Here is a 15,867-nt window from a genome sequence, read left to right as displayed (position 1 = left end):
ATACTGTTTTAGTTTGTTGTTTTTGGCCTTTAATGTAATTTATTGACAAGAAATGTGCCGACTCAGGTGAAATCTTTCCACTTTCTGATACTTACAGGTATCTGTTCGTTGCAGGCACTTTCCACATCTGCACACCTTTCAATGAGCCCTCTTTTCCCACAGTCACGCTGACATTTTTGTTCCTGTAGGTGTTGTCACACTGGGCCTGGGTCGGACCACGGGGTCCACTGGCACCACAAGAGTTAAACCACCAAGTCATCAGAGACACTTCTGCTAAAGTGGACAGAAAAATGATGAACAAAAAAGATTTAAAACAAGTAGAACAGTGGTTCCCAATCTTTTTTGTCCCGTGTACCCCCTTTGCATATTTGTCAAATCAAGTGTACCCCCTCTTCATATCATTAGTACTCTCTCCATAATTTCATATGATTTTTCATTTGTAGAACAGCAGGCTCTCTTAAACCCCTAACTGTGTCTCCAACATCGGTTCCCCAAGGCTTAATCTACAACTTCAAAACAATGAGTGGAATTTAAAGTGGAATTTAGTTAAACTACAACTTTTATATGATTACTTCAATAGTAAGTAAATACATTGTCCTTTGTAAAATGTAGCTAATTATTGTCTCCTATTGTCAGAAATGTGATAAAATGGCCTGTAGAGCATGAAATAATCCTGTTTCAATAAATTACAAGACAATACAATATTTTATTAAGCAATACCACTGTTAGTTTGTAGGGCTGGGCAAAAAAAATGATTTAATCAAATTTGTAGATAAAAACGATTCTTGTTTTGCAAAAAAATAAATAAAAATGTATTTATTTATTTATTTATTCATCCCCCCCTTTGTTTACATGTGTTTACCCTCTGAGTAGGCTAAATGTGTGTCACAGGCATGTTAAATTTTTATTCACACTATGCTGAGATGATAAAAGAAGAGTTTATTATTTTTTTAATTGTAATGTTATATGTTATAAAATATGTAGTTATCTGATTTCTTAATCAGAAAATTTAGTTTACTGTGAAGGCGCTGTTGCACTTTTTCTTAAACCTGAGTTAAAACTTAAAATTGTTGAATGTCAGAGCCTCATTTACTTTTTATTTGAGGATTGTTCTGTGCATTTTAACTCTTGAGGACAATCACAGCAATAAAGTTGCACTTTTGACAATATATCTGATGTCTGAAGTCATTTTTAAGTTCATTAAAAAGAAAATTGAAAATCAAATCGAAATTCGAATTTTTCTTTAAAAGATCCAACATTTTTTTTTATCCAAAATCGCCCAGCCCTATTAGTTTGCGGTGAATTCGTCCAAAAAATAGCCTAAAAAGGAACTGGAAACATTTCCCGATTTTTTTTAATTAATTGTTAAATATTTCCCAGTACTCCCAGCAATGTGCTCCAGTACCCCTAGAGGTACACATACCCCTGTTTGGGAACCATTGAAGTAGAGGAGACAGGGATGAATACATTAAGATTCAAAGGACACACAAGTGCACAAATGTATCGCAAAATGTTAAAAAGCTATTGCATTAACCTGAGATGCAAAAAATTACAAAATGGATTTTATCTCTTCTGGTCAGCTGATGGAACAGTTATACAATCAGGCTAAGTTCACAGCATGTCTGAGATGATTGCTGAAGCTGCACCGTACCTGAGGCCGAAGGCTCTGGGAGGGGGCTCAGGAAATCCTCCAAGTCACTCCTGGGTAGGAGAGAGTGGAGATCTACGTAAAAGCAGGGGGAAGACGGAAATGGAAAAGACAATCAGTTACCGTTTTTGAATTAACCTTAAAAGTCTATGATGGAATTAGAATCAAAAACACACAAACAAACCAGGATTAAAAAAAGGTGACTAAATGGTTTTTTGGACACCTGAAAAGTCAATCAAACCAATCCGGCATCTAAAATCTAATCGTGAAAATAACATGAAAGACCCCAGTCTTACTAATACTCTATTAATCTCAGTTACTGTGACGTCCACTACTTTGCATCCCTGGAGTTTCTGAGCTGATGTTTTATTAATTCATGCACATAAAATTAAACCTTTCACAAGATCGAATTGCGAAAGTCCCTTCAAATTATCATGAGGACGAAGAAACAAAAGCACATTCCACATTCTGGAAAGTCAGCAAACTGGATTATCATACTGGGATACTGCATTAGTAGCAAAATAGAAACATCAACATTGGTTTGGGGATTTCCTTTATTTTCCTCTGTCTTCATTTGTGGGATCATAAAATAAGGTGTATTTTGGCACGTTGCTCAGTGAAATGTCTCATGTTGGCACGACTAGAAAGAGAAACGCTGTTTATTGAAAACATTAAACTATTCCACACAGGAGAGAGGTTGATGGGAGGAGATAGCAAAGCTTTAAGGCTCTCATAGAACAGGCTACCAAACTAAAACAGCTGTCATTTTGATTGTTTTTTGCACGCACATTCCTGACTTGTGTTGTGTATCCTTCACCTTTAATCAAAAAAAGATAAATTACTGGATACCCTTTGTTTTATTAGCCAAAAATGTATGTTGTGCAATGGGGAGAACAAAATCTGAAATTAAATGCAAATCTAGCGTTACTTTAAACCAATGATCCTCAAACTTTTTTGGCTCGAGGACTTTCTCTTATTTCTGAATCCAAGAACCCTTTGATTACCACATTTTGCTCAGAAAACCAGTAATAGTGATAAAATTTTTAAATAATATCACATTGTAAATAAGTGGAAATAAACAGTATTTAGCACAGTGCTTCCCAACCTTTTGATATCAAAAATTTCAGGCACCCCAAAGACACTTTTTTCTTCCAAAATGAGTTTTTGATCATGTTTGTTTTACTGTGTTACAAATACAGAGCAGATAGGTTTAGTGACAAGTTGGGCCAGCTCAGACATATTTGTAGTGCATTTTATTTTAAACAGATTTATATTTTAGAAAGTGAAAGTATAGAATACAGTTCAGATTGTGTGTTTTGTTTTAAACTAAAGGCCATAATCTTAAATAGATTTATTTCTATAGTTTTTAACATTTTTGGTCATTTCCTGGTCTGGAACCAAGAATGACTGTACTTTAATTTCATGTTCTAATCATGATCATTTCCATCATCATTATTATGAAAATCATTTTTTCCTAAAAATATACATTAGGAAGGCCATATTTTTCATGTTCACTTTTCCACAAGTACCCCCTGTAGTGCCATCACGGACCCCTATTTTGAGAAGCATTGCTTTAATCTTCAAAATTGACCTCTAACTTCACCTGATGCATGTTAGTAGCAGATTACCTGCAGTGAAGCAGGCTGCTCCGATTGCGATATCATCAAAACCGATGTCAGCACTGGAGCCTTGTTCCCACAGAGCGGTCACCCTGACATGAAACCTAATAAATCAAACAATGTGTTTAGAAAAAAAACTCAAGTTTTCATCAAGGGAAAGCAACATTCCCCCTGTTCCACAACAATGAACAAAACAAGACAAATTCTACTTTATCTTATTACGTACTCGTGCTGGAGGCCAGTCAGCTGCAGAGCGACAGCTTCCCAGTCGTCCGTCCATGGGCCACTTCTCTCCCACACAAGGGGTGGACTGTTGGTCTCATTCTCCTCTATGGCCACCAACAAGGAGCCATTAAAATCTCCATACACGTACAGAGAGAAACGCATCTAAATAAACAGATCGCAGAGAGAAGAATTAAAGTCAAGTTATTTGTAATCTTTTATTGAGTATTCCAGCCAGTCCATCACTCAAAGGGGCAGTATTATGAAAAAAATCACTTTATAATGGTTTTGCTACAGTGATATACACCCCGTTAGCCTCATTCAGAGGCCTAAAGTTGAAAAAGTTCTGTTTCCTCCCCCCCTTGCTATTCCACATTTTGTAAGAAGTCAGCTCCAAACAGGCGAGTTGAGTTTTTCCCCCAATAATACGTAAAAAGGTGGAAACTCCTCCTCCTGACAGTCCTCGCTCCTCCTACCCTATAACAATGTGAGAATGTGAGCTCCTCCCTCTCAAACTACCACACAGGTAAAACAAACATAGCAAAGGCAGGTTGATATTACAGTTAATATCACAGACAATACCGGACAAAACAATGGACTATTGTCTTGAATGGACTATTTCTGTGGTCATAAGAGATGAGAAGGACAAGAAAGTGAGTGTTTGAAATAGCTGACTCAGCTGATAGTTGAGAGCTTACTTCCCCGCAGCGCAAGCACTAACAACTAGTTCCACTTTTAGTAGTCGTTATAATAATTATAATAATAATACATTTTATTTAAAGGTGCCTTTCAAGGTACCCAAGGTCACCGTATAGAAAAACAGGTTAAAAGAACCGTAGAGAACAACAAAAAATACAAAGACAAAAATAAAGTGGACAATAATAGAAGTTCAGTGGAATATTGTCGATCAGAGAGAGAAGGTAAGTTTAAACAAATGGGTTTTGAGTTGGGATTTGAAAGGTCAGGAGGGAGTGAATTCCAGAGGTGGGGAGCAGAGCTTTTAGTCGCTATGGTGATGAGGCGCACAGAGGGGACACTGAGGTGGATGGAGGAAGATGATCTGAGTGAGTGAGAGGGTGTGGCCATGTGGATGAGGTTGAAGAGGTATGGGGGAGCCAGATTGTGGATGGCCTTAAAAGTGAGTAGTAGTAATTTGTAATGTATGCAATGTGTTATGGCCAGTGTTTGGAATAACGTCGTTAAAAATAACAGCGTTAAGAATAACGACGTTAGGTGACGGCGTTTTTTTTCCAGCAACGGGGTAATCAAACTAATCTAACTACTTTTTACGCCGTTACAACGCCGTTAACGTTACTGAACGGTGCATTGATTGAATAAACTGTTATCCTAAAGCACCCCTGGCTTCATACGCAGCTGTAGTGAGAAGGTGGGTTAAAAACAAGGTGAGTGATTATGATTGGCTAAGGCGGCTTCTTGTTTCATGGTAGCCAATCAGAGCCAGTGTTTTTACACAGCACATGCACCTCACAACGACACACGCATCTAAAAAATCTGAATTCTTTGACATATAGCAACTTTTTTTTTTTTTTTAACAGTAACGCAAATAGTTGCTTTCCTTGGTAGACCGAACAGGAGGGAATTAAAATAATCCAGACGGGAGGTGACGAATATGGCAGTAGTGTGAGGTGTGACAGATGAGTTGAGGTGGTTTATATTGTGGAGGTGAAAGTATGCAGACCGTGTGATGTTATTGATTTGAGAAGTGAATGATAAAGTACTGATGACACCCAGACTCTTAACCTGTTGAGAGGGAGAGATGGAGGAGTTGTCAATGGTTATAGAGAAACTGTCCTACTGCCTCGTATCACTTTTATGGGATGATTTGACGTGTTTGTGACCCAATGCGATGAGAAAAGGTGAGGAGGAGACAGAAGTAGTAGCGTTTGTGTTTATGACTATTCATGCATACGCATGAAGGCCCGAAAAACAACCTGTTTTTAGGAGCACTCTGAAATTAACTTTTCAGAGGGCTTTAACTCCAGAAAACAGGTGAGTTTGGGAAAATAAACCTCAAATACTATGTTGATGGGGTATAGCATAATACTGGACCTTTAAATGAACTGACCTGGCAGTCTGTGGTGGAACGTGGTGGAGGGAAAGACGAGCTGTGGACAGATGCTTCCTGTAGGTGATGCTTCTCCTGCACCTGAAGAAACAAAAAGTGCCCTGAAGGCGTACGATTACTGTGACTAAATTGAACAGTCAAAAGGCTACATAATATATATATTTTTCTCTCCCTGGATGGAGTGTAATTTACTTGACTTTTATTCTATGCATACTACAGAGGGACAAACTTATCTTAATCTTGCATGCTTTCTTTCGACCTGTTACTTATTCATCCTCTGTTCATTATTGCTGTATCTATATGCAAGTAATATTTCCATCCTGTGTACTACCTTCTAAGAACACACAACGCTGGGTTTTATGAAAATAATATGAAATTGATAAAAGGCTACAGTATCTGTAGAGTTTTTCAATTCTAACAATTATTTCAAGAGGGAAGTCTATAGGTTAAGAAATGAAAAAAAAAAAAATCATAAGCTAGGTCCTGATGAGGGGTGCTGGGTGTTTTTCCTTCAAATATTAAGGGCCACATATATGAAAAGTAGTGCTTTCTGTAAAGAAATGTGACCATTCTTCCCAAGCTTGTGTGCATTTTACGTACTTATTTTTCCAACATATTTAAAAAGTACAAAACACTTCTTTTCATTAATTATAAATCATATATTGTTTCTTTTGTACCATCTTAAATATCCTTAAAATGTTCAGAGCTTCTGAAATGACATGAAAAACATAGATCTTTTTTTTTTTTTAATTATTATTATTACTACCATAAATATGTTTCATGTGCTCACACAAAATTTTGACTTCAGCAAATAAACAGTTTCATGATATAAGTGTTCCTTCAGGGGTTCCATAGTTCAAAAAGGGCTTTTTGTAAAAATTCACACCAAAAATTTGCTATCAAGTGTTTAAATAAATGGAACCAATCTTAATGGATTAGTAACATTTTGGAAATAAAAGTCGATTTTAATGTAGCTAGTGAAAATGTAGTGACTCCAGTCTTTAAAACACTGATTAAAATTCAGCTGAACTTTTATAGAAAGACGACAAAATCTTCGGTGCATTTTATGTAGTAAAGTGTGTAAGAAATCATCAAAATCCCAGCGGATTTGCTAAACTGTATTAACAATAAACTTCATCTGAAATTTTGCAATTCCCTGACGCTGGGTCCTAAAGCACGAGCAGCTGATAAAACTGGAAACAAAGACAAAAACTAGTGAGAAACACATGCAAACCTGGTGTGTGCTGCAGACTGACACCCTGCATGTCTCCTCTCTCCAACATCTCATCTCCAGCGACGCGCCTCCAGCCGACATGTTGATCGTTCACTGACCAACCGCACGAATCACCTTCAAACGAGCAGTACGAGCCGAAGGGAAGAGCATCTGTGAAGGAAGCAGACGATTCTTATTTCAATCGTATATCTAAACCCAGGAATCAAACTATTGTTACAAAATATCTGGTTCATCTTTCAAAATAAACGTTTCATGGTGGAGAAACAAATGCTGGGATGCATATTACAGTTTTTGCATCATTATTATATACATTCAAAGAATAAATTAATGTCTTTTGGGGTCCTAGAAGAAAATGTTTGTCACTGTCAGAGTTGGGCTCAGTTATAATTGTAACCTCGTAATTGGTAATTAATTACAATTATGACACTATAATTCGAAATTGCGAAAATCTGTTGCTGTTGTAATCGGATTTCAATTGTAATTGAGTTCAGATAATTTACTTTGTAATTGACTCATTTGCAATTTAAATAAACACAAAACTGGGGAACATGTTACAGTTCTATTGCTTACACATACAGTACGTAGTTAAGAATTATTAAAATATGTTTCATATCAAGTTTACCTGTCAGTTCTATTGAGGATCATTTTACCATTTAAAAAAGATATTGAAATCTAGTCTTAGACGCCCCCACCAAAAATATTAATGCCAATATTTTCATGGATAAAGAAGCCGAACAAGGAAACCAAGAGATGAAAACCAAATTTGATGATAAATATTTGGTTTTTTTTGTGTATTTTACAGCTGATTTATAACATCATAAGAGATGCTAACAGAGAGCTAACACATGAGGAAGGCTATTGTTTTTGGGATTATTTATTAAAGGCTCAGTATTTGTGATTAATTGTAATTGAACTTTAGGGAAAAAAAGCATAATTGCAATTGGAAAAAATTCCGATCAGCGCAATCGTAATTGAGTTGTAATGTGTAATTGATGACATAATTACAATGGCAAAATGACCCCAACCCCTGTAAGCAGGAGAAAGGTTCAAGCTTACAGAGAAATAAATAAATACATAATAAAGTATATGATGAGGATTGTCTTATTGTTACTGTGTGGGATGAGCAAAGGCAATTAATAACATCCTTTACGCAGCTTAACAAAAGAACAGTTTTACGCGCTACCCTTTTAGACAGATTGAAACTTTATTTTAAAAGAAACTATGAAGTCACTCCGTTACCCCAGGGTCCCACAAGTAACAGGCTGTAAATAGCCTTGTCGCCATCAATTTCATTATTACACAATGCTCTCTACGTTTCACTGCAGTGAAATGTTGCAGAAAGATTGATGTTTCCAAAGTGGAGTAGGAAACGTAATGTTTGCGATTGTGAGGCTGAAGGGAGCCAGAGATGCTGATTGACTTTTTCCTTTAAACACATAAATAAGTTCTAAATGATCACAGTCTTTTTTTTTTCAGCAAAATGTGACACAAATGGGGGTCAAAAAGTGACACTGATATCCAGTTAGGAGGAAATATACTCACCACAGATGAAGCCTTCATCCTCCCCTAAAGGACAGTCCGTGTGGAAGTTGCACACGTTGCTCGGGTCAATACAATCTCCGGAATTTTCACAGTGGAATAATTCGTCACAGTCTGCATTCAGTTCGCTGGGCTGATGATCTGCTGCAAACATACATAAATATAGAGATTGACATGATAGAAGAGGATCAAATAACACTTTTTGTAACACTTTACCTGAAGTTCTATACATAAGGCTGACGCGACGCTGTCATCATCTGCCATTAGTATAAATAAGGCTGTCATTAAGTGTTGTTCTCACCTTTGGAGCTATGTAGGTCTTTTTTGGGGTAGGTGGCGCAATCTAGTGGGGTTAGGTAGGGATGAACGTTTAAAAGGAAGCCCTTCCCCCTCCCAATAACAGTAGATATAAAATAGTAAAATCAAAATAAAAGAAAAAAATCAAAACCAGGAATTAAAAGAAGAAAAGTAAAAAACATCCAATAAAACAGATCCAGGACAGAATAAAAGAGGAAAGGGTCTTGCAGCTTCCTGTGAGAATAAAAATCAGATTATTGTCCCACCCAATTAAATAAAAATAAATAATTAAAATATGGATATCAAAGATAAAGTGCTTATACCAGGATGTGCAGGAGGGGGTTGGGGAAGAATAGGGTTGGGGGTATCTGGGGTTAGGGTTAGGCATGGGAAAGGGAAGGTTAGGGTAAGGAAAAAATGGGTTAGGGTTTAGGAATAATTTAAAATGTGTAGGAACCTGGGTGATTAAAGGCGGGGGAAAAGTGCTTGCATCATAATTACTGTGAAACCAACTTAGAGTTTAGGTTAGGGTTCAGGTAACGGAGGGTTAGGGTTCAGGTTAGGGTTCAGGTAACGGAGGGTTAGGGTTAAGGTTAGGGTTTAGGTAACGGAGGGTTAGGGTTAAGGTTAGGGTTTAGGTAACGGAGGGTTAGGGTTAAGGTTAGGGTTTAGTTAACGGAGGGTTAGGGTTAAGGTTAGGGTTTAGGTAATGAAGGGTTAGGGTTAAGGTTAGGGTTTAGGTAACGGAGGGTTAGGGTTAAGGTTAGGGTTTAGGTAATGAAGGGTTAGGGTTAAGGTTAGGGTTTAGTTAACGGAGGGTTAGGGTTAAGGTTAGGGTTTAGTTAACGGAGGGTTAGGGTTAAGGTTAGGGTTTAGTTAACGGAGGGTTAGGGTTAAGGTTAGGGTTTAGGTAATGAAGGGTTAGGGTTAAGGTTAGGGTTTAGTTAACGGAGGGTTAGGGTTAAGGTTAGGGTTTAGGTAATGAAGGGTTAGGGTTAAGGTTAGGGTTTAGTTAACGGAGGGTTAGGGTTAAGGTTAGGGTTTAGGTAACGGAGGGTTAAGGTTAGGGTTTAGGTAATGAAGGGTTAGGGTTAAGGGTTAGGGTTAGGGTTAGAAAAAGGCAGAAATCTATAAAACAACAAAAGTACAAAAAATAAAAACCATTAAGTAAAGAAACATTTTTGATGGACATGCAATTTTCATTAAATAAACATTTTCACATGTTGTTTATACATTTTTTAAAAAAAACTAATGTTACCATTTATTTTGAAATGAGAGAGTAATTTGAATAATAAAAGCACACTTTGTTACTTATGTGTTAAAATTAGCCTTATATGTAGATTCATGAATTCAATGCCTTTTAAGACTTTTTAAAGACTCGTGGGAACCCTCTATCTAAAACAGATCTATGTGAAAACAGCTTTCAATGTTTTTATTCCACACTGGGCAGCATCCAAAGGAAAAATGTAAAAATTAAATTATTCACACATTCTCATTGTCGTGCAAACAGAGCCTTCGTGGATCCATCACTCGAGGCTGCAGGACAATTTACATCTGCACAAAATGCTCTTAAATCATATTACGTTGTCACTGTGGATCCCAGATGTGCTTGTGTAGGACAAAATAAACATTTTCTGCATAACAGGAAACAGCTGGATCACACTGTCAGACCTGTTGCTCATTTAGAGGAGTGAGTCAGAACACTTGATGTTTGTGCTTTGAAGGGAAACGTCAGAAAGCAGCTCAAACTCACCTGATTCACAGTCAATAAACTCCAGAGAGTCGAAGGCTACGACGCCTACACACGCAGTGTACCGCAGCGTCACCTGAAAGGGCTCGTCCAACTGGCCAATCGTAGCCTCAAGAACCTTCCACTGAGTGCTGCGTTGACCAATCACAAAGTAAAGTATTTCAAAATAACATGTAAATAACATTTGATTCATCATTCATAATTCAAACACAGTTTTCACATTTTCACTTCTTTTGTGCAAAGCCACTCAGCTGCCACTGTTGTAAACATGCAGCAAACAAACCCAGAGGATAAATGTCCTTTTTATGTCTAACAGAAGCACAAACCTCCGTCGGGAGCCAAATATGTTCTTTGCCAGATATTGGCAGTTATCTGGATCAGTCATCCTGATCATGTTACAGAACACTCATTAAAAAAAAAACAAAAAAAAAAAACCGCAATGAAATGCGCAATCCAGATCTGATCCAGATTAAACTTGGTGGGGTAATTGAAGAATCAACCCGACATAAAATTTCAGTCCATTTGGTGAAGTTTGGTTCCTTACAAACTGACAAACTGAGGTGCAATACCATTCAGCTGAGTTCATCAAAATTGCATTTCATATATTCATTTATCCACTAGCTAATCTGTTTAACCTATCATTGTGTACTCATGAAATACCATCTATCTGGAAAACTATTACTCCGCTTCTTAAGGGTGGTGACAAACTTGATCCCAATAATTATAGACGAATCTCAATTATCTATTCCATTGCCAAAGTATTTGAAAAAAATATCTATAATCAATTATCACATTACCTTGATAATATTAATAACCTTTCTCAACATCAATTTGGTTTCAGATCTAATTATTCTTCAACTAATGCTCTCATAAAATTCACAAACGACGTTTTTTCAGCCTTTGATCATGGGAAGTGTGCAATATTTATTGATAATACTAAAGTCTATGATCTTGTCAATCATTATCTTCTCTTGGATAAAATTGAGAAGATAAAAGTTGGTTTATTTCAATGTTTAGACAAACCAATCATTAGTCTTTCTTCCTACCAATCCTTTCTGAGCAAACGTACTATTCATTGTTATTGTAAGTGTACATGGATCTTATATATTTTGATTATTTTTTGTTTGTGTTCTCTGTTGGGTTTTCCTTGTACACAAAGGGGCAGTTTCTCAAAAGCTTTCCAGGTATAAAAAGGTGTGCAAACGTGGAAACAGGGAATCAGGACTGTGCGTGTTCGGCGCGTCACAATGTACCCACAATCCATTTAGTGCGTTTCTCTCTGAGGAATATGTAAAGTAGGCGGATCCCATAAGGGGCGCAAAAAAATGGCAGCGGGAAATGCAAATAAATGAATGCAGTGGGCACTATGCAATTCTTAAAAACTGTTTGCGGTGACTCTGCACTGAGAAATAGTACGACTGACATGCAGGTGCAAACTCACACACAGAGATCATAGCTGCAGTCATTTTTAACACAGTACACAGCGAAATTAGGAAAAAAGGCTCCAGTTAACCTTTCTAGTTTAAGAAAATAATTTAAATAAAACAATATTATAATATCAATATTAACAATATTAACAACCACTGAATGAAAATGTGCATGACACAGCGGTACTCAGGAGCTCAGACCTGCTGGATGATGTTTTTCATGGACTAATAAGAGCAAAGTTAGAGGAACTGACAGAGCAGCCACATTAAATTAGGGTGGAAAAAAAGTAGTTTATTTGTTTATTTAGCTTTCTACATTATTAAATGTTTGTGCAGAAGACAGAGAAGTCCACCTGCTGCAATTTAACTTATTCAAATGTCATTTTGTGCTTCTGTGAACTCACCTCTCCACATTAAATGAATAAAATGTTCATTAAAATAAGGCACCACGTCTACACGTGCACCTATTTGCACAGCAATGTTAGTGAATCCCCTACAGCAAGTGAGGAAATAACACCACCAAAGAATTTAGGGACGCACCTGGTTTACCACCCTTTATTTCAGATCTGAGTGAATCCACTCTAAAGAGTTTTTGTTCTTTGTCCCTTCTCCAAATGAACAAATAAACAAATAAAATGAACAAATCACTGACTTCTGTGTGAGTAAAATCCCAAACTCAGTGCCACACTCAGGATTTGTCTTGTTAGATGGTAAAAAAAACCAAAAAACTATCTTCCAAATGAGTCACGCACGCACACGTTACTTTTTCCTGTTTGTACAAGTTGAATAGCAAGCTCAATAAAAGTCTACGGGTACGTAGGGGGTTTTAATAGAATTGCACAGTCCATTACTGCACAGGCACTGACAAGGCCAGTGAACAAACGTATTGCATATGCCCATCCATCCTTCTTCTGTCCTAACCAATTACATTTAAACTCCTTTCCAGTTTGCATCAGGAAGCCTTTTAGCTGTTGTAAAGATGCTTGCTCAGCATTAGATCAATAGGAAATACCAGTCCACCTTTACCAAAATGTATACAGGGTCAAGTCTATGTTTTGTCCCACATGGCAGAAAAGGACCATTAACCCTCGAGTAAGAAAGTGCATTAGCTTCTGTGCCCTTCATTTATCTGAAAGTCTGTGTCACCATCCATTTATTTCTACCACATGTCAACTTGACAAGCTTTTCAATCAGTAACCACTCAGGGTTTTCTTTTTACCCCCTCCCAGTTAGTTCTATTGACATGTTGTTGTCCAGTATGAATGTTCTGACCATTCAATAATCAGATTAGGAGTGCGTCAATGCTGACCTGTGGCTGTCTTTCCTCCTGTGATGAAGGACTTCAGAGTGAACTGGCAGCACTGGGACAAGTGATTTGATGAGGAGCGTGAGGTTTCCCTCCACGGGACCTTCAGCGTACAGAGCCACGCTCAGGACGCAGTGGTTGGAGCTTCCAGGCAACATCGGGCTGGTGACATGGTAGTCACACACTTCAGTAGCCTCAGGATGTGGGGATGAGTTTAAGAGCAGGAAGTGCCCTGAGGGGAACATTTTAAATAATCACATCCCTTCCAAGTTCATTTTCTTAAACCTTTTAAATTATATGTAATTCTTATTATCTTTAAAAAAACTTCCCTGCAGGTTTGGGGTCAATAGCATTTCTCAATTACAATTACATCTTCAATTATCCATGTTCAATTACAACTCAATCATGATTTCGGTGCATGGCATTTTTTCCAATTACAATTCAAATTACAATTACTACTTTCCCCCTGGAAGTCAATTACAATTACGTTCTCAATTACTACATTTCAATGACAATTAATCACAATTACTGAGCCTTTAATAAATAACTCCATAAAACGTTTCTTTCCTCTGGTGTTAGCTTTCTGTTAGCATCTCTTATGATAACGGGTCAGTTTGATCAATGTCTTAAATCAGCTGAAAAAACATAATTATCTATTATCCAGTTTGTTTCTCATTTCTTATTTACCATGTTAGGCTTCTTAATCAAGGAACGTAGAGATCTCAAAGAGATGTGACAAGTACTGGGAAAAGTTGATCTACAACATATTTTAATAATTAATAACTACGTGTGTGTGAGCCATAGAACTGTATCATAGTTTCACAAGTTTGCATTTAATTAAATTGTGATTAATTCTCAATTACATGATTACAATTATAATTGAGCCCAAACCTGCTTCCCTGCACCCTCACCATCAGAGCTTCCTACTGAGTGGTCCGTTTTGGGCATCGCCTCAGCCTCTGTACCAACTAGTTGCTGTGGTGACGCCACTGACCAGTCGCTATGGGTACTGTGGTTCAATGACGTCCAGAGACAGAGCGACTCAAAATCACAGGAGGCTACTGCAACAATAAACATATCAAAGTTGTTTACAGCTTTGAACATTTGTGACCTGGAAAAAAAAAATGAAAAATTCCTCAAACTTCCGTCGACATAAATGAGACATTGACTAAAAGCACAAACAGCTACACGTGTCTACTGATCCATGATCGGAATAACACTTTTTTTGAGCTGCTGGGGATGATAACTAATATTTTCTACTGTAACAAAGATAAAGACATAGTGTCGGCCTCATGAATCAATCAATACAGCAAAGGTAAAAAAAAGGGGAATGTTTTTTCACAAAGAAAAATTGCAGCTCGCGAGCTTGTTTTTGACTGTGACAATAGAAATTGGTTTATCGTCAAAAGGTCAAGTGACTTTGGAAAAGTTTGGGGCATTGCATTGTGGGATTTGGAGTCCCGTAGAAGAATTGAAAGACGGCACCGAAGCGCAAACGTTTCTTAAGGAGGTGTTTCTACTTCGTTCTGTTCTGATCGGTCACTCTGCGTTACCGTGGAAGCCAAAATATCAACACCTGCCATTGTTTTGTCAACAACTTGAAATCTGTGAAAACTCCAGAAATGTCTCTTTGGGAGAGTTTTTGGGGTCACGCTGGCATCAGTAGTGGATGAGAACAACTTCTGGGATAAAATTAAATGTATCAGAATCAGATTCAGAAATACTTTACTTATCCCAGGGGGAAAGTACTTGCCTTACAGAGGCTTAAGAAATATTACAAATAAAAAGAATAAACACTAAAGAAAGACAGAAAGAGAAAGAAAAACTTATATAATTAAGTAAAAATGTATTGTCCCCACCAGCTTAAAATACTGATAGGGAAAAAAGGATTATTTGGTAACACTTGAAGTTTCATACATAAGGCTGACATTACACTCAGTTATTATCTGTCATTAGCATGAATAAAGGTCATGAAGGCTGTCATTAAGTGTCATTCACTAAATTATGGCACCTTTGGTGTTGGCATTTTTTGAGTTAGGTGTAGGGATCTAGTGGGGTTAGGGGTTTACAGGTTAGGGTAACAAAGGTAAGGGTTACGTCAACAAACGATACTTAACGACAGCCTTCATGACACCTTATTCATGCTAATGACAAGCTCCATGTCATAATAATGACAGCGGAATGTCAGTATTTATGTAAAAAACTTCAAGAAAAGTGTTACCGATTATTTACATATGCAAAAGTGCAGTTTATTTTATGGTTTAGTTTTCTAAATGTGATTTTTAAAAGAGTTTTTCAGGGGCGTCCACTATGGGGTGATCTGAGAAAGACACGAACCAACATGGATATTTATTTTCTAGACATAAACCTGAGCAGCGGTCTCCACCACCGACTAATTTATGTTTTGGCTTTCAGCCTAAATTTCCCCCAAATTGAATTTGCATCCAAAATCTATTTAGGGGGGCAGACAGACAGGCCCTTTGTAAAAAACTTGAGAGAGTTTTTTTCCCAGTTGTGTATGGGGAGCTGAGTGAGCAGGATGTGACCAGAGAATGCGTTCAAAACATCATGTGATGACTAGAGGAAAAACTGCCCCAAACTAACATGGTAAACATTCCCCAGGAAGACCTAGGATGCTTTATTAGGGGTGTCCTGATAATACTTTGTCACTTGCGATATTGAGGGTTTGAATATTATCCGAATTGGTTCAATATTAATATCATTATTGATATTTGATTA

At 37.3% G+C, this 15,867-nt stretch overlaps 1 protein-coding gene across 2 annotated transcripts in view; it reads right to left on the bottom strand.

The window, feature by feature from the left end:
* The window catches only part of ltk (leukocyte receptor tyrosine kinase), a 55,707-nt gene that overhangs the window by 25,105 nt on the left and 14,735 nt on the right, over window positions 1-15,867 (bottom strand). Inside the window, exons 3-12 of one of the 2 annotated variants that reach the window (XM_028437613.1) lie at window positions 14,040-14,189; window positions 13,132-13,360; window positions 10,399-10,526; window positions 8,352-8,492; window positions 6,810-6,959; window positions 5,576-5,676; window positions 3,494-3,654; window positions 3,277-3,371; window positions 1,652-1,723; window positions 96-270 (exon numbers count right to left, since the gene is read on the bottom strand). In XM_028437613.1, the coding sequence (XP_028293414.1) occupies window positions 96-270; window positions 1,652-1,723; window positions 3,277-3,371; window positions 3,494-3,654; window positions 5,576-5,676; window positions 6,810-6,959; window positions 8,352-8,492; window positions 10,399-10,526; window positions 13,132-13,360; window positions 14,040-14,189 (1,402 nt within the window). The remainder of the gene's footprint in view (window positions 1-95; window positions 271-1,651; window positions 1,724-3,276; window positions 3,372-3,493; window positions 3,655-5,575; window positions 5,677-6,809; window positions 6,960-8,351; window positions 8,493-10,398; window positions 10,527-13,131; window positions 13,361-14,039; window positions 14,190-15,867) is intronic. The other variant, XM_028437614.1, reaches the window with a different exon arrangement.

Source organism: Gouania willdenowi, chromosome 22 (genome assembly GCF_900634775.1).
Source record: "Gouania willdenowi chromosome 22, fGouWil2.1, whole genome shotgun sequence".
NCBI lineage: Eukaryota > Metazoa > Chordata > Actinopteri > Blenniiformes > Gobiesocidae > Gouania > Gouania willdenowi.
The sequence above is the reverse complement of the archived record's forward strand: the minus strand, read 5'-3'. Positions and strand labels throughout refer to the sequence as shown.